Source organism: Carassius gibelio, chromosome A3 (assembly GCF_023724105.1).
Source record: "Carassius gibelio isolate Cgi1373 ecotype wild population from Czech Republic chromosome A3, carGib1.2-hapl.c, whole genome shotgun sequence".
NCBI lineage: Eukaryota > Metazoa > Chordata > Actinopteri > Cypriniformes > Cyprinidae > Carassius > Carassius gibelio.
In genome coordinates, this window is record NC_068373.1 from 10644140 (window position 1) to 10671791 (window position 27652).

The 27652-nt window shown below is 38.0% G+C and overlaps 5 protein-coding genes and 1 long non-coding RNA gene across 10 annotated transcripts in view; 1 reads left to right on the forward strand and 5 right to left on the reverse strand.

The window, feature by feature from the left end:
- LOC127946398 (uncharacterized) overlaps positions 1 to 10980 on the forward strand; it is a 218321-nt gene extending 207341 nt beyond the window's left edge. Inside the window, exon 3 of the long non-coding RNA XR_008151084.1 lies at positions 9967 to 10980. This is a non-coding gene — a long non-coding RNA (uncharacterized LOC127946398). The remainder of the gene's footprint in view (positions 1 to 9966) is intronic.
- The window catches only part of LOC127946309 (homeobox protein Hox-B3a), a 51214-nt gene extending 37155 nt beyond the window's left edge, over positions 1 to 14059 (reverse strand). For 2 of the 4 annotated variants that reach the window (XM_052542872.1, XM_052542802.1), the window contains exon 1: positions 13625 to 14058. The gene's annotated coding sequence lies outside the window, so the exon portion shown is untranslated. Of the gene's footprint in view, positions 1 to 1181; positions 1299 to 13624 lie in introns of those variants that run through there. The other 2 variants (XM_052542881.1, XM_052542793.1) reach the window with 2 other exon arrangements.
- On the reverse strand, positions 2037 to 4630 carry LOC127946377 (homeobox protein Hox-B5a). Its single transcript, XM_052542917.1, has 2 exons — positions 3810 to 4630; positions 2037 to 3181 (listed from the first exon to the last, which is right to left on the reverse strand). Exons 1-2 carry the CDS (start codon positions 4387 to 4389, stop codon positions 2934 to 2936), a joined length of 828 nt encoding a protein of 275 aa, XP_052398877.1. The 5' UTR covers positions 4390 to 4630; the 3' UTR covers positions 2037 to 2933.
- Positions 6449 to 10054, reverse strand: LOC127946391 (homeobox protein Hox-B6a). Its single transcript, XM_052542941.1, has 2 exons — positions 8077 to 10054; positions 6449 to 7068 (listed from the first exon to the last, which is right to left on the reverse strand). The coding sequence occupies exons 1-2, from the start codon at positions 8504 to 8506 to the stop codon at positions 6812 to 6814; spliced, it is 687 nt and encodes a 228-aa protein (XP_052398901.1). The 5' UTR covers positions 8507 to 10054; the 3' UTR covers positions 6449 to 6811.
- Positions 14060 to 15985: 1926 nt separating the features above from the next.
- On the reverse strand, positions 15986 to 20214 carry LOC127946405 (homeobox protein Hox-B7a-like). The gene is made up of 2 exons (XM_052542961.1): positions 19664 to 20214; positions 15986 to 16766 (listed from the first exon to the last, which is right to left on the reverse strand). Exons 1-2 carry the CDS (start codon positions 20085 to 20087, stop codon positions 16507 to 16509), a joined length of 684 nt encoding a protein of 227 aa, XP_052398921.1. The 5' UTR covers positions 20088 to 20214; the 3' UTR covers positions 15986 to 16506.
- A 1296-nt stretch (positions 20215 to 21510) lies between these two features.
- On the reverse strand, positions 21511 to 26182 carry LOC127946414 (homeobox protein Hox-B8a). 2 transcript variants are annotated; one of them, XM_052542972.1, is made up of 3 exons: positions 26056 to 26182; positions 23266 to 24092; positions 21511 to 22486 (listed from the first exon to the last, which is right to left on the reverse strand). In XM_052542972.1, exons 2-3 carry the CDS (start codon positions 23687 to 23689, stop codon positions 22170 to 22172), a joined length of 741 nt encoding a protein of 246 aa, XP_052398932.1. In that variant the 5' UTR covers positions 23690 to 24092; positions 26056 to 26182; the 3' UTR covers positions 21511 to 22169. The 2 variants fall into 2 exon arrangements, with proteins under 2 accessions (XP_052398932.1, XP_052398940.1); XM_052542980.1 differs by lacking the exon at positions 26056 to 26182 and having other exon boundaries at positions 21511 to 22483; positions 23266 to 25707.
- Between the last annotated feature and the right edge of the window lie 1470 nt (positions 26183 to 27652).

Genomic DNA, 27652 nt, shown 5'->3' on the forward strand with positions numbered 1-27652 from the left:
AAATACAGAAGTCCTTTTATTTATTTAGTACCGTCTGTAATGAAATAATATGCAATTTAGAGGATAGTTCAAATAACCAAACATTACTTGAATTAATATCCATTGAGTAATTAAATCATTAAAGAATATTAAATAATAGTTTTAAAATAGCTAATTGTGTTTCCCACAGCGTTGTACGTTATTCGAGCCTAGTCATGTTACACACTACTAACTAGTCACGGTAAAGTTTGGTGGGATTTACAGGACTTTCGTATTAGCAGCAAAGTCTTAGTTTCTCTGTTGGTACAGATACAAAATAAAAAAAATAAAAATAGTGTAACCTTGAGTGTAATATAATGATATACAGATTCAAACTGTATACTTGAGTTGAACTCGAACTGACCTGAGGCGACAAAAGTGCTCTGACAGAACAATCAAAAATATTTATTCAGAGAGTAGGCTATAATTTTACTGTAGGATATTCTGTATTATTATAGGTATTTGTCTGTGATAAACATATAGTTACATCATAGTTTAATTAAATACATTGCTCCAGTTGCCCATTTAAGAAAGTGCAACAACTTTGTGATCCTTACGCGCTTCCTCCCTGAAAAATACAGGGGCGGAGAAGGAACAAAGCCTGGCTTGTAGAACCTTAGGGAGGCATATTGTCATATTGTTGTCTGCGTGTGTGTGTGTCTGTGTATGAGTAAGTGAGTGAAAAAGAGAGCTAGAGAACCTGAGAGATGGCTTTCACCTATTTCACAACAAATATTCGCAAAAAAAGAAAAAAGACCTTTCTAGAAAGAAAAAGAAACTAACCCGCTTTTTCACATAAGTTAATTATATCAAATCACACATTTAAGCACACATACATATATAGATATAGAAATCTACACGATTAATTAAACTGAATAATACGTTTTTTCATTGGGAAAAACTTGTTAAAGACGTTTTTTAAATAAATAAATAAATAAATAAGACAACCAAAGCTAAATTCCTAATTCTTTTAGTAATGTACTTTTGTGTTATGGTGAACCATTGTGATAACGCGTTAGCAGATGACACTAATATCCAAGGACCTCTTCTTGCACTCAGAGAAACAAAATGATTGACACTTCTACTTGAAACATACCCCTCCTTCCCGTCCCACTTTTTCCTAGATCAAATCACCGGCCAGTGCAGCCTTAAATTGAACTTACTTTGACTCTGCATGGTCCACTATCCATATTTCCGCCTCCAAACGAGTAGAACCGGAGAGACATTGCACCGACTAGACACTGGCACTGTAGTGGCCTACTGGTACGCTCTTCCTCTCACAACTGACCCTTTAGAATCCCCTCGAAGCAGTTAAACCGTCACTTGCATTCTAGAATGTGAAATATATAGTACATTGTCAACTCCCCAAAACCATAAAACTAACTTTATGAACCCCACGTGACTTTTGAGAGCCAGTAAGGGGTATCTGTCTGTGGCCTGGGCGATTTTTACGATCTAACTTCAAGATAAAACGCTCATCCGTTTGACATGTAAATGTCATAGCTACTTTTTGTATAGTTTGGGCAAAGGGAAAAGCAAAATTGCAAAAGGCAAGTGGCCGGTGGTACACTGCGGGGACTTCTGCTCGGCTCTCAAAACTTAGAGGTAGAGAAGAGTTTGGCACGAATGGTAAGTTGAAAGCTTCAGTGCTTGTTTACTAGGACTCGGAAATACAGGGGTAGAGCGTTTGTAAATTATATAAACATTCTGGAAACCGTGTGTTGTTTAAAATTAGCTGGACTATAGAAACGTCTTAAATTCTTCACACGCCAGGTTTTGGTGAATATCTCTCCCAGTGTCTGTTTTCGCCTAATAGTGAGGATATTTTAGCATTTCCAAGTTGAGTGTGAACTGTCAGTATAGCGCAAGGATCTGCACATGGCGTAGCAAAATGTTTCTCAGCAATTTAAAGGACCGTACTGCAATTTGAGTTTCAGGGTGTGAAACTGATAACTGTCAACCCTTGACCAGAATTTGTTTTCTCGATTGTGTGTAAAATGAAGAATTGTCAAGAAATGTATTTGACTTGAATATGAGGAACTTTATTTATTTTTTTTACTCCAAGTTAAACTACAAACAAATACAAAAAGCTTTTTGGCAAAATCCTAACAGGCAGTTCGACATGACATTGCTTTTTTTTTTCCTTTTTTTTTTTTTCTCTTCTTCACACATTTGCCGTTAATTCTGCCTACTACAAATAGCCAACTGATCACAATAAAAATGTTCAATATGTACATCCTTTTTGGAACATAAACATGATCCAGTAATATACAATTACATATTTGGAATACAACTATACACACGTATGGACGGGTACAAGAATCTAGCGAGGACTATTTACACATTTTCTTGTTTTTCTCAAAAATAATAGAAGAGTTAGAACACGTGACAAATTGAATCTGATTATTTAGACAATGATTAAACAGAGGAGCATGAAATATACAGAGGCGTCTGCTAAATTTACTGCAGTCACCACTAAACTAGAGCTTCACTTCATACAAGGGCAGATGCGTTTCTGAGCTGCAAACTCAAAAGGTATACACGTGTATAGGTAAATAAGTTATAACATTTAAGAGCTCACATGCTAACTCTCAAGAAAGCATTAACATAGCACTTGACACATAAACAATATTCATAACAAGAACAACAGGCGGTATATTGATAGCTTCTTTCCCCTTCAGTTTATTTCCTTGCCGAAATTATAGTCACCATAGTATTAAAAGAACTATGAACACTAATTTTCGTTTCGTTATAGCAGTACCACAGTAGAATTTTAAAATGCCTAAAACATCCATAACATGCCGAAAGGTGCCGCGATGTACAGTACTCTGTAAGTAATGTTTTGAGACCTATTTTCCATCTCGTTTTCCTCGTGATTTTCTTTTGCAAACCACGTAGTAGGACTTGGGCTACAACTATGGCTGGAAAGCGCTACCCGCGGTAGCCAGACTCATGCTCTTCAGTTTATTGTCCTTTTTCCATTTCATCCGCCGGTTTTGGAACCATATCTTAATTTGACGCTCTGAGAGGCATAGAGCGTGGGCTATCTCTATCCTCCTCCTCCGGGTGAGGTATCTATTGAAATGGAACTCTTTTTCCAGCTCTAGCGTCTGATAGCGGGTATATGCAGTTCGGGCCCTTTTGCCGTCTGGTCCAGTCATATCTGAATAATGTGGACAAAACGCAAAGGGGAATAAAGATTAGCGAGGATCGACCTGCACATCATTTCAACAACAGTTTCCAACAACTTTTTGCTATAGATACACATGAGTGACAAGATTTACAACTGAATGCGTACAGGGAAATCGCCAAATGGTACACTGCACAGCGCCTCACTATAGGCTCATGACGTTTGTTTTTGTTTCGTTTGGCTTCTTAAAAACTCAGTATTTTATAGATGTAATACAGCACCAAACATTCGAAATTACAATACATGTAAAAAAAAAATTCTCACCGCTTGTTTAGCCTATCCATCCCACTTTTATCCCATGTTCTTTCTCTCTGTTTTCTAACCGGTTCTCCAACACTGAACTTATAATCACATTCCCACACACCATAAAGCTGAACTTTTCACTGAATCGCCAACTTGTAAACCTTCCTGCCCTCTCTTCCACCCCGCTCCCATTCTCTCTTCTACAGTTTGCGAGGCTCCACGCTTGATAGATTTATGGCACTTTCGCAGAAATCTCAAATAAAGGCTGTTACTGGCGCCACGCTTGAATTAAAATCAGAACTGAACACAATACGCATTCGCAAGCAAACGCGGAGACGTAAACATAATACGTGTGTACCATGGCTAATATGTAGTTTCCTCATCCAGGGGAATATTTGGGGAGCTTGGCCATCGGACGTCGCCGAGGTAGTGGAGGTTGCCGAGCTCTCTTGCTTCTGTTGTGTCCGCGGTGCAGAGTTGCTCGCTCTGTGCGACGCCTCCTCGGTCTCAGAAGAAGCGCTGGCCTCGTCGATTTCTGTGAAATGTGTGTTGTTGGTTAGATTATTACCCGCAGTGGTGGTGCTTTGGTCGGAAGGGGGCGAAGAGCCTTTGGGTCCAAGGCTTTCGCTGTTGGAACAAGCCAGCGGCTCCGGAGACGCGAGCGAGCAGCTTGACGGCTGCCGGAATCGCGTCTCCGGGGCTGGCGACTGGAAGACCCGGGAGTTGTCCCCAACCGCTCCAAAGTGGCCAGTGCTGGTTGAACGATTGACGCTTAGGTCCATTCCATTGTAGTTGTAGCCGTAAGAGCCTGAATGCATGGTGCCGGAGTCCCTGTACGAGGCGTTCATAGCGCTGCTGCTAGTTCCATAATTTAGTAACTGATAGTCAGGGCCATTTGGGTAGCGCCCTGAGAACGAGTTTACAAAGTAAGAGCTCATTTAGGTTGTTTTAGAGGGCTTGATTTGTAGATCTTGGTCGTTATAACGCTGTGCTTCACGATTTATGATGTATTAATGAATTATAGCAATGCACTGTACTTCGTTTTTGCTATGTATGCGGCCAAATATGGGGGTGGGGGTGCGTTAGAGAATCACGTGCTTTTGTTGACCAGTCGTAAATTCTCACTGATGACTTCAAGAGGTAATTCATGCTCTATGGTTACAAATGATGACGAGACGGGGAGTCGTTAGACTCGAGTCAACGTGTTCCTCCCATTGCAGGGATGTGCTGCACGTAGGCGGACAGCGTCACCTACTGGGGATTCAATTTATTGCAGGCTGGAAAGATATTTTCAGAGCCTAACGCGACTTATTTCGATTTTTAATGGGAATAAAATTATTTTCTTTTTAGTTTGTTGTGATATTAATATTATTCAGTGTATTTATTTACCCTTAATGTACATGAACACTGCCCAGAATCTATAGGGTGTAGCTTACTTGATATGCTAATATCAGTATACAGTTAACTGCCACATTATTACGAATAAATCAAGCAAATAAATAATAATAATAATATTTTAAACATGTTAAGAATATAATTATAACGGTTGTAATAGTGTGAAACCCTACGGCTACTCTAGTAATTAAAAATTTTACCTTATGTCAGGATACAAAAAGGATAATGAAAATGTTGCACTGATGATGACATTGACTACATTATTTATAATAGCATATATATACTCCAGTTTAAAGATGAGAAACAAATGATATTTCCGAAATATTTCATAATTAGTCATAACGCAGATGTATTTTTTCAAACTCAAGAAGCGATGTGACTTTTTACTAGACGTGTTCCAAAGATGAGCTCCTCGCACAGAAGATTCTATGGAGTGAACATAAGGAATGTGAGATCGTGATTTATGTTCCAAGATGATATATGGTTTGTTGACAAACGCCAATTGCTGCTTCATGTATGTGCATGATGTAAATTTGTACTAAACTTCCATGCAGTTTTGATTACGTGAAAGCCGGAAAAGGACCATTTAAATACCTCATATAACATTTACACTGACATTTTTAGCAAAATGTGTGTTGCTCGGAAAAATGCAGAATTTAACAATAAGTTACATATTTACATTATTCTAGCCTGCCAAGAATCATGAAGTCCATTCATTGTGCTTTGTGAACACATGCACAGATGGATGTATGCTCTGCTTTTCGTATGTAAATATAATTTAATGTGACGTTGCTTGGCTGCAGAAAACATCTGCATTATTGTTTCATTTAATTTTTTTCTTCTAAATCTTGTGTCTGATTTTGGGGTTAATGTTTTTTCGAAGACGCAGTTAGGAATCTCCACCTGAAAAAATGTGGTGCATTGTCGCTTAGCCCTCCAGGCTGTGTAGTCTCTCAGGGTGAGTGACCAGCCACGACAGGTCAGCTTTCTCTTTTGGTTATCTATTAAAACCTGCTGAACCTTCTCACCTCTCACTTTGTGGGAAGTATTTTGGAACCAAGTGGGCAACGTTTGGCCTCTTAGTTGAAAAAAAAAACCCGAAACCAAATCCTTAACTCAAACCTTTATGGGGCTTTGTACCTTGTCTAATGAAATCAGGAGAACGCGTGACAATCATTGGTATTAAAATATCATATGCACATACAAAAATGAATCATAAATGTACATATTACCCGGCAGGTATTGACATTTTATAGTTACGCATAAGGGTGAACGCTTATTGCGATGCCTTACAGACTAAAGTTACGGTAAATGCTTAATTCTCGTTATATCACCTACAATGAAAATGTTTAAACTAGTTTTCTTGACGAAAAAAATAAATAAAGAAACAAAAATAATACAGGGAAAGAATAGGCTACAGGCGCTTTACGGCTGAACAAGATGATTCTTTTCATATGATTGCCTGTTATCATACACAGTATATGACAAACGGAATTATTTGTTTTATTTAATATATATATATATATATATATATATATATATATATATATATATATATATATATATAATAAAAATAAATAAATTCTAGAAACTCTAATTGCTTTTCACCCCGAGTCACTTTAAAAGTTCAACTTACAAAAAAACATAAAAGAAAAACGTTTTCCGTACAATGGGAATTTATTTTATTTTTACACAGCTTAAATATAAACACGAATATGACACAAATTTCAAATAGCTTCGTTCAACATGGACATTTCGGTCATAAGAGCAAATCTAAAGTCAGAGTAAGAGCGCACTAAACCACGTTTTAAACGTCATGTACAAAAAGAAAGAAATCAGAAAAGAAATTACAATTATGAGTTAACAGGAATGCTACAGTTGCTAACATGATGGAAAATCTTCATTTGTATTATTACAGAGGTGTCTGGTGTTTTTGGGATGGGGGGGGGGTTATCGTTTAAAATTTCATTCTGTCCTCTTCTCCTCGTCCTCTTCGCCACTCGTTTGTGAACAGTTGATCAATTTGTTCTCTTTTTTCCATTTCATTCTCCGGTTTTGGAACCAAATCTTTATCTGACGTTCTGTCAGGCACAGTGCGTGCGCGATCTCGATGCGGCGTCTTCGGGTCAGATACCTGTTAAAGTGGAACTCTTTCTCCAATTCTAACGTCTGGTAGCGCGTGTACGTCTGACGACCCCTTCGGCCAGCGTTACCGAAGGTCCCTGTCCATGGAATAAAAAGAAAAAAGTCAAACATTAACACCGATAGCGTGATTTGTGATAGTATTACAATGATAAACGTGTCCGGAGAAAATAACTCGGTGTGACATAATGACAAGAAACACTTAAGACAGTGTGACATTATGCATCTGTTCAGTCCAAAATATCACACATTTTTGCTATTTTGTATTTTTACCATATTTTAATATGTTTGTTATGGCTATTTTTATTGATATGGTCCTAATATAAACCCATGTGCAGACACACTGATAAGAAAAATGCAGAGGAAATGTGATTCTCCTTATTTTCGTTACAGATATAAACAAAAGATACCGCTCTTATATGCTTCATATCACACTTAATATCTAGACGCACCATTGAGCACTTGTCAACGTTATGTTTGTGACTGAAACATACACGTGTAGAAATACTGCAGATCTTTTTATTTTTAAACATGAAACCTCTGTTAACGCAAAGGATTAGTAATGTGAAGCGAATAAAATCAAGTTATAGACAATGCACAGTATTCAGTTTCTGTTTTCCCTTAGAGTTTCTCTCTGTTTCGTGAACTATTGCGTAGTCTAATCATAGGATATATTTCGTGGTTTTATATTACCTTGTACTCGCCATTGTTCGTATCATAAGAAGGAACAAACAGCCAAAGATGTGTCAAAACAACAATGGTCTTTTTGTAATAAGACATACGGTAATGCAACGTTCTATTTAGAATTCGACAAGCTTCTACATTGATTTAAATGATATGAGCCTTGCGGTGAACGTATTTCTAAAAGTCCTCCCTCAAAAGCAAGTACAGTACATATGAGAGATTTCACAGAACTTTACAGGAGTGGCTTTGCTTTCAGTATGACATTATGGTGGAGACGAGCGTATCTGCACTGTACGGGCTTCCGGCATTGTACAGTGAAACTGTAAGTCACGTATAGCACGCTCTAGCTCCGTCTTTATTAGCGATGGGGAAAATGAAGGGAGAAAAAGACAACATGAACTCACCGTTACAAGAGTTCATCCGTTGCATCCAAGGATAAACCGGTGCTGACGGCTTCTGTTCGTCGGCCTCAGGGTAGATGCTTTTCCCCGTCGACCCCGTGCAGTCTTGCTTGCGATGATCCTGACTTAGAACGAACGAGTGTTCCTCTATGCTGGCGAGGGCGCAGGCTGGGTCCTTTTCCCTGTAGAAGCTTGCTGTCGCATAATCGCAGGGTCCGGCGGCGGTTGCCCTGCCGTAGGCACCGTTCGCTTGCTGGTAAAAGGAGGTTGGGTACGCCTTCTCTTGGACACTGGAACCTCCATAAGCAGCACCGGGATAGTGTCGTAAAGGGTCTGTGTATCCGGAGGAATATAACGGTATCTGTCCCAAGAACGACTCCTGTCCTCCGGGCAGAGTCACTGGGAAAGTTGAGTTTACAAAATAGGAACTCATTGGGAGGGTACGGCTCTTTTGCTTGGTTTATGATTTGTTGTGTTTTATAGTCCAAGTGGTTTAGCTATTAGTAGTTTATCGGAGATTGGGTTTTAGTTGGGGGGGTGGGGGGTGTTCTGGGTGGCTATGTGCCAGTGCGGGACAGAGGGAAACCGTACCATCTGACCAGCCACTGACCAATAGCGAGCGGACGTGCCTGCAAAATAGTACCCTTGAGGGGGGCTGTGATTGCACGCGCCGGGGGACCCCGGAGCAGAGAGCTAGCATTTTTTTTAATCCCTTCACCCTTTCCGTACCTTCCAATGAGATTGCACAATACTAATCACATAGGAATTTTATAAAACACTAAATTGAATACATGGACATGTTGTGCCCCCACATACAGTCGGCTTTGGTCCTATCATACAATTGGAGAGCAGAGTGTCAACATACAAGCCCTGGAGTAGCAGATTTCCAAAACACACATTATTCCGTACAACATTCGGCCATTTTTCATCCTTCCTTATTTATATTTCAGATGATTTACAAGGCCTTATCGCACAAGTAGGTCACAAAAGATAAAATGACATATTGATGATCGCGGCTTCATCGCTTTTTTAATCACTGTAATTTCATAGTGATTTATAAATGGCAAACGACGTGTTAAAGAAAACCAAAGCCTATATATAAACAGTGCGGAGTAAATGAGCCTCAGCAAAACTACTTAACAAAATCCAATAGGTAACAGATATGTTTCTGTATACACAAACCTGTTTATTAGTAACATTTCTGTAACATTTTGTGATGAACAAATTCATGCTGACAGTTTTTGATATGTGCTTATGAAAGGAGTGTGTTTGTGTGAGTATCTAGAAATGTAAATTTATTTTTTAGGAGTATAAAACAGACTCGACCTTTTTGACAGCATTTCGCACAAGATGTTTCCTCCTTTGCTTAAATGAATGGTTTGATAATGCCAGCAAATAATACAACTGTCTTTTAGCTTTTAGTCGATGTTGCGCTGCACTGGCAGAGCGTGTGTGTTTTTCATTAACCAAAAGTACAGTTTTAGTGGCCGGGTATCCTGTCGCTATACGACCAATAAACCATTTGCGGCACAACAAGTGGATATTTTTAAAGGTGGTGCATGGGGGGTTGCGTGCATTTTACTTTCTTTTCGGTTTCCTTTGACTAGGATGCTGCATTTCCTTTCGCATTGCATAGTTTTCTGCGAACGGAAAGCATCTATTGTGTCTCCACTTGTAGAAATGAGCAAGGGGAAGAAGGGCCAGGTCAACGTTTGTTAATTATTAATGAGCATAACTACCATTACAAGTTCTATAAATTCTTAACCAAGACATCTCCGTTTGTGATATCACAGTATTTACACGTAACTCAAAATACAAGCGTGAATACGTCTTTCTCCAAAAAGCTCATGGTTTATTCGTAACTTCATTCTTCTTCTTCTTCTATTTTTACAGGTAGTTTCTTCCTCGTTGAAGAAGCACGGAATCCGGAGAGACAACTGGATTGCAATGGACTTAGAGAGCCAACTTTTCTGAAAACATATGTGGGAAGTCACTTATTTAGTGATAAGGAGTGAACAATTTTTCACCCGTCTGGATATGGAGTTATGTTTTTTTATATATATGAATTTGTTGTTGTCAAGTATGCTATAACGTTCTGTAAATTCACCCGAGTGTGGAGCATATGTGAGTATGTCAGATGTGGATTAATGAACATTAATACACGCGTGTCTAATTTTTCTTGTCTGTTTATATCATGCTCAGCCTATGTGGGGAAAAAATATCATTGATTATTGTCATTGACTGGTCTTTTTATGTGAAATTTTGACTATAAAAATTAATAGGCAACATGGATTTAAAACTGTAAAAAGGCACGTTCATATATCAGACTTTTTGCTATAATTACTAATTCTTGAAACTGAACAGTTAAAATGTCATACAGGCTTTACATCACATGCCGTGTTTCCTTTGTGTACAATATGTGTTTTAACATAAATAATTGACTATTTTTTTAGGCTTCCTTTAAATTTACGGTAAAACTGTGGTTGCCGCGTTTATAATATGTAGGCTACATTATGTACATTATTTTCGCGCTTTGTGTTTGTGGAACAGGGTTTCACTGTTTATCTTCTCCCCTAAATACCGGAAGGTCAGTCAGTAATATCTATTTTGTTTATGCACTGTTTGTACATTTTTGGAGACTGTATCTGGTGAATCAAGTTTCGTTTTCAAATGCGCAAGCATTTTACCGTCAAAAAGTCAGGGGAAGGGGAGCCGCAAACTTAAAACCGCGTCTCAATGGAAAGAAAAATAAATTAGAGAACTGTATGTTAGAAAAAAAAATAATGGAGATGCCCGTGTCTTTGTAAATGAGTAAATCAAACATGTTAAACCTTTAAAAATCCGGCATTTATGTATTTGTATGTCTATGTCAGATTTCACTATAATAAACCTAAAGGATTTCCAGAAGCTTTGTCAGCCTCTCACAACAAGGGATTTCTGAGTGTGTGGATGGTTATAAAGCCTACTGCTCTCTGTTTCCAACAGAAAAAAAGATGATCATATATGTTAGGGTTGAATACAACTTTTTAATTTTACTTTAAGCTTCTTTAAACAGGTCGTTTATATTTGTGTTAACAATAATTTAAAATCCGCCCTGTAATTATCCATGTTTTGAAATATCATAAATCACTGAAGTCATAAATGCGAGATCTATGCAAATAAAAATAGAGTGTCTGTACTTTTTACTTTATGGAAACGTGTGTCTTCCAACTGGAATTGCTTACAAATTATGACCTAGTAGTACTTAAGGTGCAACACGGCAGAGCCGTCATATATACACAAGGACCAAGAGACAAACCATATCAAACATTCACTCTTTACGACATTAAACAGGAGTCATACAATCTCCAAGTAGTCCCACCTCTCTCACACTTTTTTCCCCCCCTCTCTCTCTCTCTTTCCGGTTACTGTGCACACTACCAGTCCAAATAAACACTTATTGCTTTGAGTATGTACTTCCTTAAAAGAGAACGACAAAGAAATAAAAAGGTCAGCATGACTTTAAAAACTGGCTAAGGATGTAGGTTTTGGATAGGGCGTACACAGGCCTCAGACTTCATTCCCTTTACAATGGACTATAGGAGTAGTCAAATCCTGATATTCTGGATATATTACAAGAAGCAAGAGAGCAGAATAGAAGGAATATAAGCCCTTCGGGCCTCAGGTTTTTTTGTGTGTGTATGCCACAAATCTTCCCCAAACGCAGACACTTCAAAGAGCAGCAAGAACAGCTAGGAGAATTTACAGCCCCTACATTCTTTTACGTTTCACTGCCACCGGGCTGAAAACCCCTCCCCGTCTTTCCTGTTATCTGCGTTTGCACTGTGTGTGCTTTACTGCATACAACATTTAAGAGGTTTTATTAATATTTAAAAGCTAAAGCACAATAATGTTGGTGAGTTTTCAATGCTGGCGTGACTTGATAAAAGAGGAATAAAAGATACTACGCGCACACAGTCGCACAAACACTCACACAGCAATAAAACGTGCTTTAGAAGAACACTAACACATTCTCACACTGCCATAAAACGCCACGTCACGCGCTGGCGTGCGCGCGCACACACACACACACAATACAGCAAACAAATGCGCACTGTAATAAATCCTCTCTCTCTTACACGCTCACACACACACATACCCAGTGCAATAAACACACCCTCTAGTCTTAGTAGTCCATGTTGGCCAAATGCAAGAATGAACACTAGATGACGCCAGATAGCAGGGAAATGGCTTATGAGCTGGGATTTGTGTCAGCAGCTCTCAACAACATGAAGCTGCATCTAAGAGAATTAAACTAGAAAAATATCGACCAAGTTAATGCACACAGTAGTTTTTGATAAATAAAAAAAAATACCGATTTTTTTTTTTCTTAGTAAATTGGATGGATATTCTCTAAAACTATCCATCTAAAAGACAAAGACATGATAGTTCTGAAATAAATGAGGTATATTCTACACATTTTAGTAATTATATACAAATTACCTAAACAAAAATCTCTGATATGCATAGACAGAAAAAAAGACAGAAAGACATACAGAGAGACATAGTCTTAAAAAATAAAGGTGCTTCGGGATCTTCACAGCGATGCCATGTGGAAGAACCAGTTTTGGTTCCATAAAGAACCATTCAGTCAAAGGTTTTTTAAAGAACCATCCCTTTCTTAGCCTTTATAATCTGAAACATTTCTACACAGAACATTTTGTCAAACAGAAAGGTTCTTCAGATGTTAAAGGTTCCTTATGGAACCATTTAGACAAACAAATTTATTTAAAAAATGTGCACGTGAACAAATGGACAACTAAATTCCGAGAACGTTATATTTTTCGGATCGGAGAGATAAAATAGCTTTTGTCAGAATGAGCCGCAAGGAACCATTGCCTTCCTCTCACAGCAGTAGATAGAATAAGCTGGAAGATTTGTGCATCTGATCTGGAAGTGAAAGACCTTCTATGCAAAACACAAGTAGATCTTTGGGTATTTGGGGTATTATAAACATAACCCTAATAATTTAAGTGAGGCCTTCAAGCATTATTATATTTGTTGTTTATTTATTATTCGTTTTTGATTAAGCTCATTATGCATTACATTTATCGCATGTAGGCTATATAACTTTAAATGTGACACGGAATAATATCTCGAGCTTTTCACTAAATAATTGACCAAGAGATATAAAGCTAAAATCCGACTGACAAGATCCGCAGCTTCTTCAAACCTCGCCCTCTCGCCGCAGCCATGACTGCGCTTCTGATCAGAAATACAGTAATGCAGCAGAAAACCCGAAATCAGCCCATCTGAATCTCTGTAAATGCACACGATGCAGTAGCTCTGCGCCCCAGAGCTGAGCTGAAGAAAACCCGAGGAAAAGCAATCAAACGCTTATGTCTGCTCCACCCAAGATTGAAATGAATAATTGGATTTAGACAAGGTGTTTACTTATAAGTCGCGCATGTACACCTTAAAGTAGAGTTCGTCCATCCAGTGCGCATGATTAGGCTTGGCCGAGCTCTTACCTCAGAGAAACGATGCGGTTGCAAAACAATGACAGGCTTACCTTTGTTGATAATTCGTCACCCAGCACCAGGACAGAGAGGCGCAAACCTCTCGCCGTAGCTCGCGCTCGGTAAGTCCTGTTGCTCTTCTTGGTCCCGCCATTAGAGCGAAGCAGTGAAAATGACAGCGGCACCACAGCTTCCATCCGTTACACCCGCTTTAGTCAACGGGAGTCAGACCCCCGTATGAAAAATTAGATGAGACCCTACTGCGTGTCCAGATCTCAATAAGACTCCATCGCAGTGGTTATCCCAATCACAGGCTGCCACATTAGCATAGCAGAGCGGAGAGGAGGCTGTTCTCTCCATGTTCATTCTGAGAACATCAGCCTGAACAATGCTCTCAGACTGTGCGCATTTTCGGTGTTGGTAAAATATATTATAAAATAGAGCAAGAACCTTTAAGGAGCACAGTGAAGCTACATTAAGTGCTGCGGCCAAAAGAATGCTGCAATATAACCACTTGGGAAATCATAAAAAGTTCATGTTCACGGTTACTCGTCCACATGACCATTCTCGGCCAATCCCAGGACCCAGGCACTCATAAAGTTCTATCACAAAGTTGTAAATTTTCATAAAACAACAAGGAATTATTGCATTTCTTCATGACTGTTTTAACAGCAGTAGCTCTGCCGTCGCCATCTTTTCCCCTATACAGTCACTAGGAAAAATTCGTATTTCGTGCTTTTTCCCATGCACTGGAAACAACTTAGGCTAGCTTAAAAGCGTATTAGTCAAACATGTAAGATAATAGGCTTGAACATTTGATATTGTTTTTTAAGGCACAATATAACACCCCATCAACAAAGTAACAAAGTTCCGTTTGATTTTTTTTTAAATATATATAATTTAAGACAATTTAGCACGGACCAGCTTTAATATAAAATTAAGCAACCCAAAGCAATGTCGCGAATCAAGGGAGATCAGGGATACAGTGGTTATATGTATACGCGCTATAAACAGATTAGTGACTAAGTCACTTTTTCTTTTTTTTCTTTTTTTGATCATTTTCTACCTCGAGAGACCATTCCTTTTTCAAATGTTCGAGGTGACGATTAGCTATGTCAAAATCAGAGCCATGATATTGTACATGAATATGAGAAACAATAATTAGACGATTAAAATTATTAAAATTAATATTTCTAATATTAAATAATACTGAAGAAAAAAAATCGATTTCAACAGAAACAGACATAAAACGAGTGAAAATGTTGTTATCATTAAAAAAACACACATTTCAGAACGAAAGATGCAGGGCGAAAATATTTGTCACGTTATGGCAGTACTGCAATGCTCACCCCTGACAGTTCAAGAGATATACACTGTACTAATCTATAGTTTATATGCACGAAAAATTCGCAATGCGACAAAATGAACGTTATTGAAAAACACAACAAAGCGAACAGCACTAAAGGCTTTCGAGATTGGATTTAAACTAAATAAGCACATTAATTAAAAATACAAGTCACTTATAATATCACAGCTTTGTCTAAATCGGAAAAGGTATTGTCACCAAAAGCTTGACTGCTGCTACAAGATCTGAAACGAGAAAAGACGGACCCCTTTCCCATTCTGCAAATTTTTGTCCCTTTTATGGCGTTTCCGGCTATTTTTATTGATGCAGTAAACACATTAGTTTACAACCCCATAATATAAACGCCTTCTTTTGGTCTCACACGATACAGAACCTATCACTTCCATACACTCGGCTTGACCTAAGGGGGGGAAAACAAGTCACAATAAACGAAAACTGTTCTATTAATGCTGACGAAAAAATACAGTCTCTATAGGATAAAACTAATAATGCTTTGTGAAATAACTTCCATTCCACTGGTCCCTACTAAATCTACAACATTAAATAACTGTTCATATATATGCTTACATCAAAATGTGTAATTATTATTACTATTATTATTATCATCATTACAAATCATTTGTAATTCCCAAATAGTGTAAAAAGTACTTTATCGTTATAAGTAACATTTAGGAAATATACCCATGTAACTGTTAATGTAAATAAAGCAATTATTTTCGAGGATGTATTAAGCTGAGAGTGTATATAATTTAACTAATAAAGAATAACCGTAAAAGACGTCCAGGCGAGGTTGCTTTATTACTTTTTTCTATTTAATGTTATTATTATTAGTAGTAGTAGTAATAGTAGTATATAAAACATTAAAACAGGAGTTTTTTTCGAGTGCCATTTTATAGCAATCTTTTAAAAAAGGCATGGGTCTATATATAAAAATAAATGCTCGTATCACATTCAGGGATCTTTGGTTCAACAATTTTTTTTGTCATTTTAATTCGATAAGAAACGAAAAGCAAAGGAAAAAAGGAAAGACTGCAAATATTTAAAAATCTTGTAGTCAGCTGTACAGTTTATTTTAACACTTGTGCAAAATATAACATATATTATAACAAAAATTGCTTAAGCGGACAAAAATGTACACATCGATACAGAATAGGGTTATATCAAAATAAAATAAAAAAAATACAAAAGGTTGCTCCCTTCCGTGTTTTGACATTGACTAATCCGAACGTGGTCACAAATATGAGTCACAAATATTTGAAATAGTCCATATATTCCGGTTATATATATTATATAGGCCTATATATAATCTAGGCTGCTTATAGCCTAGGATAATTAAACGTATACAACTAGGCTATATTAAAATACGTTTTAATTAATTTGAATTACTATATTTACTATAAAAAAATAGGCCTAGTCTAACACATAAACACCTCTTACACAAATAGACGACAGTGACACTTTACCTACATTATTGTAAGTAGCAAGACTTTTTTTTCCAACTCAGGGTATCCTGAAATAAAGCAGACTGAATGGATAGTATAGTCTATTTTATGTCTTCCACTTGTGTTGCTACTCATCATCTTCCTCTTCCTCGTCGACCCCGATTTGGTCAGCAGCAGGAGAGCAGCGGCCCATTGATTTGTTCTCTTTCTTCCATTTCATCCTTCTGTTTTGAAACCAGATTTTTATCTGGCGTTCGGTCAAACACAGGGTGTGAGCAATCTCAATACGCCGCCGTCGTGAGAGGTAACGGTTGAAGTGAAACTCTTTCTCCAACTCTAATGTTTGATAGCGGGAATACGTCTGGCGGCCTCGTTTCCGGTCCGCACCTGTGGAAACGCGAAATGAGAATCAGAAAGCATAACAAATATGAACAGGCTTATATGTAGCTATACCAACAACATTAGTGAATAATAATATGAAGTGTTCGAATCTTTTTTAACAAGAGTTCTGCCTTGGTGAATCCGCATTGGTGTGAATGAAAACAAAATATTTAGAATTAAATTAAAATAATTTAAATAGGATACAGTGATCGAAAAATAATTAAGATTTAAGCTTAAAAAACTTGCCACTGTAATAAGTTATTGTAAGACGAGAAATTCGACATATTTTAGAATTTGCAGCAATACCTGGGGAGGGGGGGGCAATGTGCTGTTTGTAGGTGTATAAGTATCGCGCATATTTTCAGATATCGAGATTTCTGACTTTAAATATTTAAATACGACTTGGTAGCTTTTTGCAGAGTGCCTAGGCCATCACATAACAAGCATCACATAACAAGCATATATTAAATCCTTAATTTTAAAAAAGAGTTAATTAAACCCAAACGTTTTAAAGATTTCTAAAATTATATATTTTTTAAGAATTGTATTCCTTACATTTAAGTCACAAACTGTAGTAAAAACATAAAGCAAAACGAAACACGTGTTATTTTAGCATGCGTTTGACCACTATTTAAGCGTTACGTTTTAATACTGACACGCAACACGAGCTAATCAACATTTTGAAGGGTAGAATATATCTTAAAAATAAAAGTGGAATGTAAAGATTCAAAAGCAAAATGAAAGTGCACAAATACCCTTCTGAATGTAAATTCCCTTGCTTGGCTTGCACACTCCCGTGACTCTAATGGAGCCCCGGCGTTCAGACTTCCTTCTAAACACGACCAAAGTCAACAACATGATCTAGTTCCCTTACACATTAGCGCTGAAGTGTTCGTCTATCCATCTAGATAAAGAAGCCATCTATGTAAAGTATCCATCTTTTAGCTGCACTTTTAAAGAAAAGAAATCTAACTAGACTTTCACAACCTTGTCCATGCACGGTCAGTGACTTGCTGCTGTCCCTGCGTTTCCGTTTCCAGCAGACTGTCGACAAATGGGGACTGCTTTGAGTTCGTGTGCTTTCTGAACTTTTTTATTGCACTCTTCAGTCGTTTGTATCTTACTTCCGTCTTGTCGGCAATGCCGTGTCACTTCTTGTTGATACTAGTCTAGCACAAACTGTCCAAAAGCATCAAGAATTTAAGGGGAAAGCAAAAGAAATGAGAGAAATCGAGAGAATGAAATACAAGTTAAGTACTGAAATCCATAAACATGATATAGGGGTTTCGTTCTTTAAGAGGTATAAAATAAGTGCATAAGTTATGTCCTCGCAGAACGAAACGCTTTTTCACGAGTTAAAACAAGGAAGAGCATTGTACTCAATCACTATGCAGGGTCTCTGCACAGGCTCCCGAATGATAGACAAGGAAATAGATAGCAGAATTTTCATCTGCTGTGTGAATGTGTCTGTGTGTGAATAAAACAGAAATCAAGCGAGGGACAGAGCCCATCAATGTGAAATATTAAACCAAAGCACAAAATGGACTGAAAGGGCAACCAGCCTCATGGAAACAAAGACGCAAAACTTATTGGTTGGAGGTGCAAGGCCTAGCTTATGTGTCTATGTTCAAAAAAAAAATTGTATAGGAGCAAAAGGATTAACCTAGTTCTTGTAAAAAGCCTATATGTGTTTATATACTTGTGAATATTGGTTTTAAGGCCCGACTTCCTTCTATGCATCGGACATGACAGGATATCAGTGGACTAATCTGATCTTTAAAAAAAAAAAAAAAAGTTAAAATGCTTAAAATACAGGTTTCCTATTACAATCGAAATTCGGTCGATTGGCTGCGGAAATTATTAAAACTAAAATTATTTAAAATGTCGTATCTCTCTGCACAACGACAGTAAGATAGACGTACTATAACCCATGCATTATTTTTAAATGACATTGGCATTTTACACAAAACTACGACACAGAACAAACATGTAGGTAGCTGAACCAAAGGCGCGCAAGGACTATCTGCCAGTAAATGTCATCAACCTTGCTAATGAGGTATCTGTTTCAAAAGTATGTTGTTGTATTTTTACACTGGGAGCTAACAAGAGAAGAAGCGCCCAGGGTTGACAGCTGACTGATAGGATCTTCGTTGCTCGTGGGGAGTGTTCTGAAAGGCCTCAGAAAATCATTAAAAGAGAACTTGTCGACCTCCTTTTCAAGTGGTCTGCGTCAGCCGGGACGCGTGGAGGCTATGTGAGAAGAAAGCTACGAAAATTTGGCGATTTGTAAAAAAAAAAAAAAAACATTGTCGAGCGTATAATTAGTCGCGGAACTAGACGTATCATGAGTCGTTTGTTTTGTGAAATTTCCAACACATGCACGCGTGCACGCTTCAGGCACATACATGTAGCCTACAACTTACGGCCCACAAATATAAACACACACACACACTCACGCAGACACTGTTAAATTTCTGACAGCAATTTAAAACAAAGGTCCACCCAGCTCTCACATACCATAGAAATACAAGGCCACGCCCTCCATATCAAAAGCATGAGGATTTTTAACACCGTGACTGCCAACATACTAACTTAAATATATATACATATGTAACATATGTAACCATGACACACAATCTCAGCCGAATATTGGATATTTGATATAGCTAAACATAATTAATCTAACCGCTCATATACCGTCCCCTCCCTTTTCCTCAAAACACGAAATACTATACGTGTGTTTTGAATTATGGCGACTAATTAGTCATAAAAATGATCTGAGGAAAAAGACACTTTTTCAAATGACTGGGTCGCTCTCCTTAACCTGTCTGCCCCCCTCTCTCCCCCTCGGACATATATACACGCACACCCCGGTCCTTAAGAAACATTCGGTATTCACAGACCTGTGCTCCTCATCCACGGATAGATTCGGAGGTTGTTTTCGTTGTTTTGATGGTAGCCCCTCTGCTCTTCTTTACCACTGCTTTGCGCTTTACAGAGATGGCCAGCGCTCACCATGGGTAGATTCGGATGGTCAAACAGAGAGCTGGGCATGTTCAACGAAACAGCTCCCAGCTCATACGCAGTGGGGTACATGCCTTGAGTCTGGCTGGAAAGACTAGCACCGTTCGTGTACATGCTCGACAGGGACACAGAAGTTGTAGAGTAGACCGGTGCACCGGTAGAAGCCGAGCCGTAGCCGCTGGCCCGCTGCGAGCTGCACGAAACGGCGCAAGAAGTTTGCTCGGGAAACACGCCTGTAGAGAAGGCTGAACTCGCCACTTGGTATTTGGAAAACAACGCGTTCGCATAATACAATGAACTCATAATTTGAGAAGTGATTTATTTGCCAAGAAGTTTTAGTGTCGGTTTTACGAGCTCCAATGATATATTATAGAATTACAGTCTAGATTTACACCAAAAATCACCGTTTTTTTCCTCTGGGGCCACGTGACGGGCAGCACGTGATGAAATATCTTCCAATGGGTGTGCGTCTTCCCAGAGCCCATGTCTAATGTGTAGAAGGGCTTCGCAGCTGACCATCCACATAAATTTGTTAAATTATACACTTACACCCAACAGTACCTATAGTCAACACAAACGCACACGGAGATCACACAAATCAATAGGCTATTGAGAAGCTTTCTGTAATTACCTAAATCCGTGCCAAGAAATAAATAATTGTGCGCTGTACAAACTTATAAATGAATTCAGGTTGTCCAGATTTAGGAACGTACCTCCTGTTTGGGAGGCCACCACACAAATAACAAGAAACCTATTTATTTCTATATTGATTTTCAACACTATTTCCTCTTGTATAGCATACCCCAATCTCATCACTGCATTTCTGCAAGGTCTGTACAGTGTGCCCGAGCCATGAGCATGATGACTCGGGCCTTTACTAGTTTCTGCTTCAAAGCATCCCTATGGCCTGAACAATCACCACTAACTAGCCTTTTCCATGGCGACGGAATGGTTCGGTGCACCCCAAACAGTTTCCCTGAACAAACTGAGCAAACATGTTCACGCGAGAGCTCTGAATCTTGTCGTGGAATTACTCTCTGAATGTTTGAGAAGCCCACATACTCTTACGACAGTAATTCACCTGATAAGATGTGCTTCCATAATTCAAATACCCACATTTAACAAAGACCAGCATGATGAAATTTCGTTTTAAGAGATTTCCCATATAATAGCCTACATAGTCTGTTTCTGTTTAGTGTGCATTATAGCGTGTTGTGTTACAATATTGGTCTGACAAAGTAGTTGTGAGGGTTTTCAGTTGTGGTTTCACTCTTTTAGTTCACATATCTTACTATAAATCAAAACCCAGACCACACTACATGACTTTACTGTGAGATTTACAAATTTGTGGATATATTATGTTTTATTGTTCCATAAATCAGCTCTAATCCATTCTATTCCTTGTTTGTGTTTATATGGATTACTTGAGATTAAGGCCTATGTTTTAACACAACGTCTTGTCTCGTAACCTAAAAGCTGTCCGGTAACCTCACTTGTCTGTAGCCCTAGTAATCCTGAAGATCTTGATTAGCTTGTTCAGGTGTGTTTGATTAGGACAGACGTTGCCTATAGAGGACACATGGTGCTGGGGACTTTATTGTGTCCATTTTCTGACGGATCTCTCCAGTTTTATACACTAGAATATATAGTTAAGTATGACAACAAAACATATAATTATCTCATAAACTTCTTCAGTAAATGTGAACGACAACGATTTGATTAGCTTTTTTATTGTTTATTCATTTTTATAATCCACTGTGCGCATGCTTGCCCCATGAAAGGAAGACAACAAAAATTACCATCGATTTAAGAAGAAACCAAAGACGTGTAAAAAGAGATCCTACGGCATAAATAGGCAGTTTCATGTTGTTGGAAGTCATTAATTTCTACGTCATCATCATAACATATAAGTGAGAACAGTTAAAAGTGCACCATTGAACTTAAAAACTATACAGCTGCCAAGGTAATTGTTAATGACAATATCCTAACAATAGAAACTTAAGTTTCACGATAATTATTTCACAAAGAAAGGAGACTAGCTTTAACACTATCATACTCTCTGAAGAACAGTTAAAAAGTAGAAATGCCTCTTGTCCTTCGTCTTCCTGAAGTTCTGTGGTCACCACATTAAGTTTATAGTCATATAGTCCAGGTCATTTTTATGTTTCTTCCTTGAGTGAAAGATGTAACCACTCAATTTGATTAAAATGTCTCTGTGAGACAGACCTTCCATGCAAACACTGTTATTCTCTTCATCATTGTATGTTTTATTTTCCCTATTTATTCTTTGCCGTCTTGATTGACTGACACACGTACACACACTCTCTCTCTCTCACACACACACACACACACACACACACACACACCCACGCGCGCGCATCCGCTCTAGATTTGTTTTGCCTTGTCGCAGTCTTCGCCGGCTGACTGTGTCCCGGAAGCCTGTTCTTTCTCTCGTTTCTCATTTTCGATCTGCTCTTGTTCAGACTTGCTGCTTGGAAACTTGTCCTTGTTGTTTTCCTTTTTCCATTTCATGCGACGGTTTTGAAACCAGATTTTGACCTGTCGTTCTGTCAGTCCCAAAGCGTGTGATACTTCAATCCGTCGCTTGCGTGTTAGGTAGGGATTGAAGAGAAACTCTTTCTCGAGCTCCAGTGTCTGATAGCGGCTGTAGGTCTGGCGGCCTCGCCTCCGTCCGGCAGCTACTGGCAATAAACAAGTTCACAAATGTTAAACAGAGCTCACAATAAGCGCCAAATCTTAATTTTATCAATCAAGTTCGAATATATTTGTGGACCAACATTGCACAAAGGCAATTTCCATGCGAAATGAACATCTACAGTACACAATCGCGATACATTATAGTTTATGGGTAGGCTTTTACTGTAGCCTACATGAAGACTCCCCACAGCCTAACGCAGGAATTCATGTAAAAGCTAATATATGTACCACAACACTAATAGACAATAATGAGCAACACTAACCTCACAGTAAATCGTCAAAAAGCAGTCTATACCAGGCCTATTTCACATTTTCAAAGGATTAGGCATAGCCATAATTGGCATAATCATTGTAAAACGACCACTGTGTACTGAAATAAACCCAGGGCTCACAGTAAGTCGTTAAAGGCTGCAGTAAAACGTTGACCTGGGTGAGAGAAGTGAGAGATCAGCTGTGGGGCAAAGTCTCACACATGGAAACAGCAAGAGGAGAAGGGGCTTTTCTCTCGCCCCCTTCTTCCTCTCTCCCACTCTCCCGGGTTTCTATGGCAGGGTCATTAAACTGTAAAGTGATTCACAAGTTCTGAACACCATAAAACAATAAAAACGGCTATTGTCTCCCCTCCTCTCGAGCACACAGGAAATGCTATTCTAAACCTAAATAGTACTGAGATTTTTTTCCCGTGTGGCTAACCCTGGTTTATGTCACTTATACAGAAACACACAACGCGAGATGACCGGCTATTCTGTCTACTGAGGCTCACCTTGAGGTCGCATCCAGGGGAACAGCTGTGTGGGCGACGGACTCTGCTCTGTGTTGTCCGTCTCGTCGCCGATGCCCCCCGTGGCGAGCTTGCAATCGCTATACTGAACCAAGTCGGCGTCTTGAGCCCCGAAAAGCGTTTGCCTCTGGAGAGCATCATAACCGTAGAAGTTACCCGGCTCGCCGTGACAAGTTACTGCGCAGGGACTCTGCTGGTAAGGAGCTGCGGAGAGCGTGGATGCGCCGTGGTGATAAAACTCCTGAATCTGAGGGGCATGCTGGAAAGTGGCCCCGGTGCCTGGACCGTACACGACGGTGGGTCTCGTCCCTAGGTCCTGAGCAAATCCGCACTCGTAATAGTTTGGCCGCAGAGTGTCTCCACTTTTGTACTTAGTGAAGAGAGAGTTGACGAAATACGAGCTCATCTTTTGATGTTGTTGTTGGTGCTGATTTTGTTGAAGAGTTTGCGTTTGAATGTCTTTATATGCAGCGCAGAATCTTCAGAGAGTTGTCAGTTTCACAGTTACTGAGGTAACAAACTATACAGCAGTCAAGCCTTGATTTCCAATAACTGAACGGTTTGGGTTTGTATACCTTTGTTAAATCAACTTGTCTAAAGCTTCCATATAGGCATGTTCCCACTGTAGAATTCCAGCATCACAGTTCCGGTGAAGGGTGCCAGTTCCCAACCAGTTTTCTATGATTTACTCGGCGGCAAATGAGCAGTTTCATATTTTGCTGTGTGCTTTCACCATCCTTTGCATCTTCTATCGGATCTTCATTCCATTGGTTTTTCGCATCCCTACACGGACACCTCTCTGCGCGATTCTGATAAGAAGGGAGTGAGAGAATGAAAACGAGAAAAGGAGAAAGCGAGTTAGAGAGAGAGAGAGCTGAGAGGGAGAGAGCGCGAGGGAGCAGGAGAGAGAAGGGGGGCCAAGGGAGAGAGAGGAGGGGGAAATATGCACATTAATATGTTCAAGCGGGTAAGTTAATGAGAAATCTGCCGCTTTGCATCAGATCAAGTGCATAGCCTCTGTTCCTCCCCCCACTCAACTTCTCCACTCCAAACCCCCTTTGAAAGATTTATTTTTCATCACAGACAATCTGAAGTGATGCATATTTAGTCGTTAATTTCCAAATCTCTAATGAGGTCTAGCCTCCTTTTTTTTTCAAATGTCAGGGTCAAGACGGCCAATCTTAAAAAAGTACACGATTTAATTGGCATCAGTTTAAATGTTTTACATTCTATAAACCTTATAAGCACGCCTAAACTTACAAAATCATCCTTTGCATGGCGCCCGCGTCGAAAATTAGCGAGGTGGTCATATTTAATATTCTGATAATTGTATTTATATAAATATAGTTACAAAGATGTGAGGATGTTGAAATTGACCCGCACGTCAGGTGTAATGGCAAATGTGGTTTAAATGGTTTAAAAATATATAAGATGTAATAAACGCCCCTACTGTTTGTTGTTGACGTAGTGCATCAAAAACTGTTAGGTTTTTATTAGGTTCCAGGTAAATGCGGATTTTATCCATGCAGAAATACTAAGTCCTTTAATTGTCATTTTCATTTTTGTTTTCCATACAGCCTGCCATTGTGTTTAGCACGAGTAAATCGGTTATAACTGCCTTGAAAATCCGAGAAGGGGAAAAGTAGACTACCGTGCAAGATATATATTCTAATTTTAAAAATGCAAATATCACTGAAATTATTTAAAATTAATGAATAAACAAACCATATGTTTTACGTGCTTGTAGCAGTTTAAAATGTTTCTGGATTCCTAATGGAACTCTAATTATAAAATTATTATAGATTTATTTAGCTAACTTTCCATATTTTCTAAATATCTAAGATGTTGCCCTTTTTACTTTAAAATATGCTTAGCTTATACACTGAATAAAACTGCTCGTTTAACGCACAAAAAGTTATATTTTTTTAATCCTTTTGACACATATGATCTAATGCCGTTGCTTGTCATTTTACAACTCATTTGAGTCTATAATAAATTACTGCCGAGGATTTGAAAGCAATGTCTTTCCAAAATTCATCACCTCATTGTGACGAATCCTCTTGAAGCTTTATGTTCACTACATGAGGGGGAATAATCTTTAAGCGGTATTCTTGCTCTGCTTGTATTAAATGTTTTTCTCTTAACAAGCACAAGGAGTTCACAATGTGTATGCATTTTTTCTTGCGTTTGACTAGCGTTGGTTTGACCAGTTAAGCTTAATATTCGGATCTAGTAAAACCTAGAACATCGTAAAATATAATGCATCTAAGCATGACGGACATTCTGCAGTAGATATTTTCTGTGAATTGACTGTACATTACATGAATATGTGAGTATATAGTTAGTGAATTTAATAATAAAAAGTATGGTGTCAGAGAGCGTCATATTGTTGTGTGTTTTTGTTTGTTTGTGTTGGTTTTTTTCTACAATTTCCCTGCAATAGCAGTGATCAAATAATGTATTTTTGTGTTGTTGTTGTTGTTGTTTTTTATGTGAATAAAACATTTGCTTACCCAAGTTTTGTGTGGTGACTTTAAATCTTATTTCGTCATATAATCATTCTATTACCATTTGAAACAATAATTGAATTATCAAAAATGTGTGAGTCTCATATAGCCTACAATAGAGCAAATAATAAAGTGCACTGAATTAATTTATTTTAACATTGCTCTAATAACTTAAAAAACCGAACTGAAAACGTTTAATAATGATTAAAACAGAATTACAAAAATACATTATTAATCATTATATCCTAAGTCTGAGGAGGCCTACCTTAACATTTAAAGACACATTCAAAAGAAGATGTTTCTCAGGATCTTTATCACATAGATTAAGAATCTTCTGTAGTTAATGTGCTTCATCTTTTTCGAAAGCTCCACTGTAACGGAGGTAAACTGTATGAACCTTACTTTAGTCAAGTGTAACACTGCACATGTCGCAAATGTTTTGGCCCCAGTGTTTCCGGTTTGGGGGTGGAAGGTGGTCAGCCAGTCACTTTTTGATGGAACAACATTGCCATCAAGCGGCAATTGTGTGTTACTCCATGAGCAAATTCAGACGTAATGAGACGGAAGTTCAAAAGCTAATGGTTCTATAAACAACGGACATCAAAACAGAATGAGCGAATTAACAGCTCAGTAAGTGCAAATTCAATGATGTTGAGTAGCCTACTTCTTTTCATTCTCTATAACAAGAAATCAATTTAAAACCGACCCTTGTAGGATCTAGTCTTGTGTGTTTTTAATCATATCTAGAAAAGTAATCTGCGTAGGGTTGGAACACTAACGGTAAGGTTAACCATTAAAAGCAATGAAAGTAAGTAGTTGTTTTATTATGTCTTACTAGTATTTTGTTCATATGTTTAACAGTATTGAGCTTAACATCTAGAATGAGGCTAAAATAGAATTACATCTGTCCATGATATGTAATTTTTATTTTATTTTATTTATTTTACAGCACAACTATAGGATATTTTTACCTCTACCATTACCAAACCTACTGATGCTGTTACTACTATTAATAACAACAGTTACAACAACAACTGACTAATAGCTGATGCTAGCGGACTTTCACGAATTATTTTTATTTGCATACACAATGTTAGAAAAATTATATATATATATATATATATATATATATATATATATATAGCTATATATATATATATATATATATATAGATCGATAGATAGATAGATAGATAGATAGATAGATAGATAGATAGATAGATAGATAGATAGATAGATAGATAGATAGATAGATATATTCAGGCCTCAAAATAACATTTCCATGCACAAATAGCTACATCCCTTTTTTATTTGGGTTCTATTTTGGTTCTTGTGCATTATTGTATCACTAGCATCACTACAATAATACAATCATTATCATTATTATGTGGACTTTCCTTTTGTTAGTTGTCAGTACTGACAGTACTGACAGGCTTTAAGCTTATGGCCACACAATATATATAAGAATATTCTAGAAATGTTAATATCTATCTCTTTCATATATATATTATATATTTATTTATACATATATATTAGAGAGATATTAACATTTCTATTTATTCAAAAGCTTTATTTCATTATTATTCACATCACTGATGATGTAGGTAGTTATATTACTCTATACAACACCAAACTACACACCACGACATGACCATAACTTTTAATGTATTTTTGCACTATCCATTAAAGCAGCTATAAACACAATAAACTGAACTCTATAGTTGTGAAATTTACTGTAATGTGTGGTTTTGATTTTGAGGGAATTTAATATTTTTTCTTTAGCAAACGGCCTTTGTATCACCATGGCACAATCGGATGTGTATCCACAAAATGTCGAAGGGGAGCCCGCTCCAAAAGGCTGTA